Source organism: Odontomachus brunneus, unplaced genomic scaffold (assembly GCF_010583005.1).
Source record: "Odontomachus brunneus isolate Ranch 3 - 2012 unplaced genomic scaffold, Obru_v1 Obru_scaffold_349, whole genome shotgun sequence".
Classification (NCBI taxonomy): Eukaryota; Metazoa; Arthropoda; class Insecta; order Hymenoptera; family Formicidae; genus Odontomachus; species Odontomachus brunneus.
This window is the reverse complement of record NW_022639799.1, coordinates 23,460-23,793: the sequence shown is the minus strand read 5'-3', so window position 1 is coordinate 23,793 and position 334 is coordinate 23,460. Positions and strand designations below refer to the sequence as shown.

General features: G+C 41.3%; 1 protein-coding gene across 1 annotated transcript in view; it reads left to right on the top strand.

The window, feature by feature from the left end:
* LOC116853533 overlaps positions 1-334 on the top strand; it is a 979-nt gene that overhangs the window by 142 nt on the left and 503 nt on the right. The window contains exon 2 of the mRNA XM_032834657.1: positions 112-329. Within this exon, the coding sequence (XP_032690548.1) occupies positions 112-329 (218 nt within the window). The remainder of the gene's footprint in view (positions 1-111; positions 330-334) is intronic.

Here is a 334-nt window from a genome sequence, read left to right as displayed (position 1 = left end):
TAAAAATAGAAAGGGCAATGTTTCCAGAGAGTCCGGAGAAAATAGGTGAGAATAAAGCTTTCATTAGTGATACGAACGATGAAAAAACTGAGAAGCGAGAAACGGAGAAAGGTCAGACGAAAACAGGCAACCAGAAAAGATCCGATAAAACGAAGTCTAATACGCAAGATACAGATAAACTCAAGATAGACTCTTCATCCAAATCTCTAATCGAACCTATAGCGGAAACTTACGCTCAACCAGCAGAGGAAACACATTTCGCTAAAGAAAACGTGTCGGTACGACAAGCGACAACAGCTATCTTACTCAGTCCAAATCGGATGCCAAAGGCACC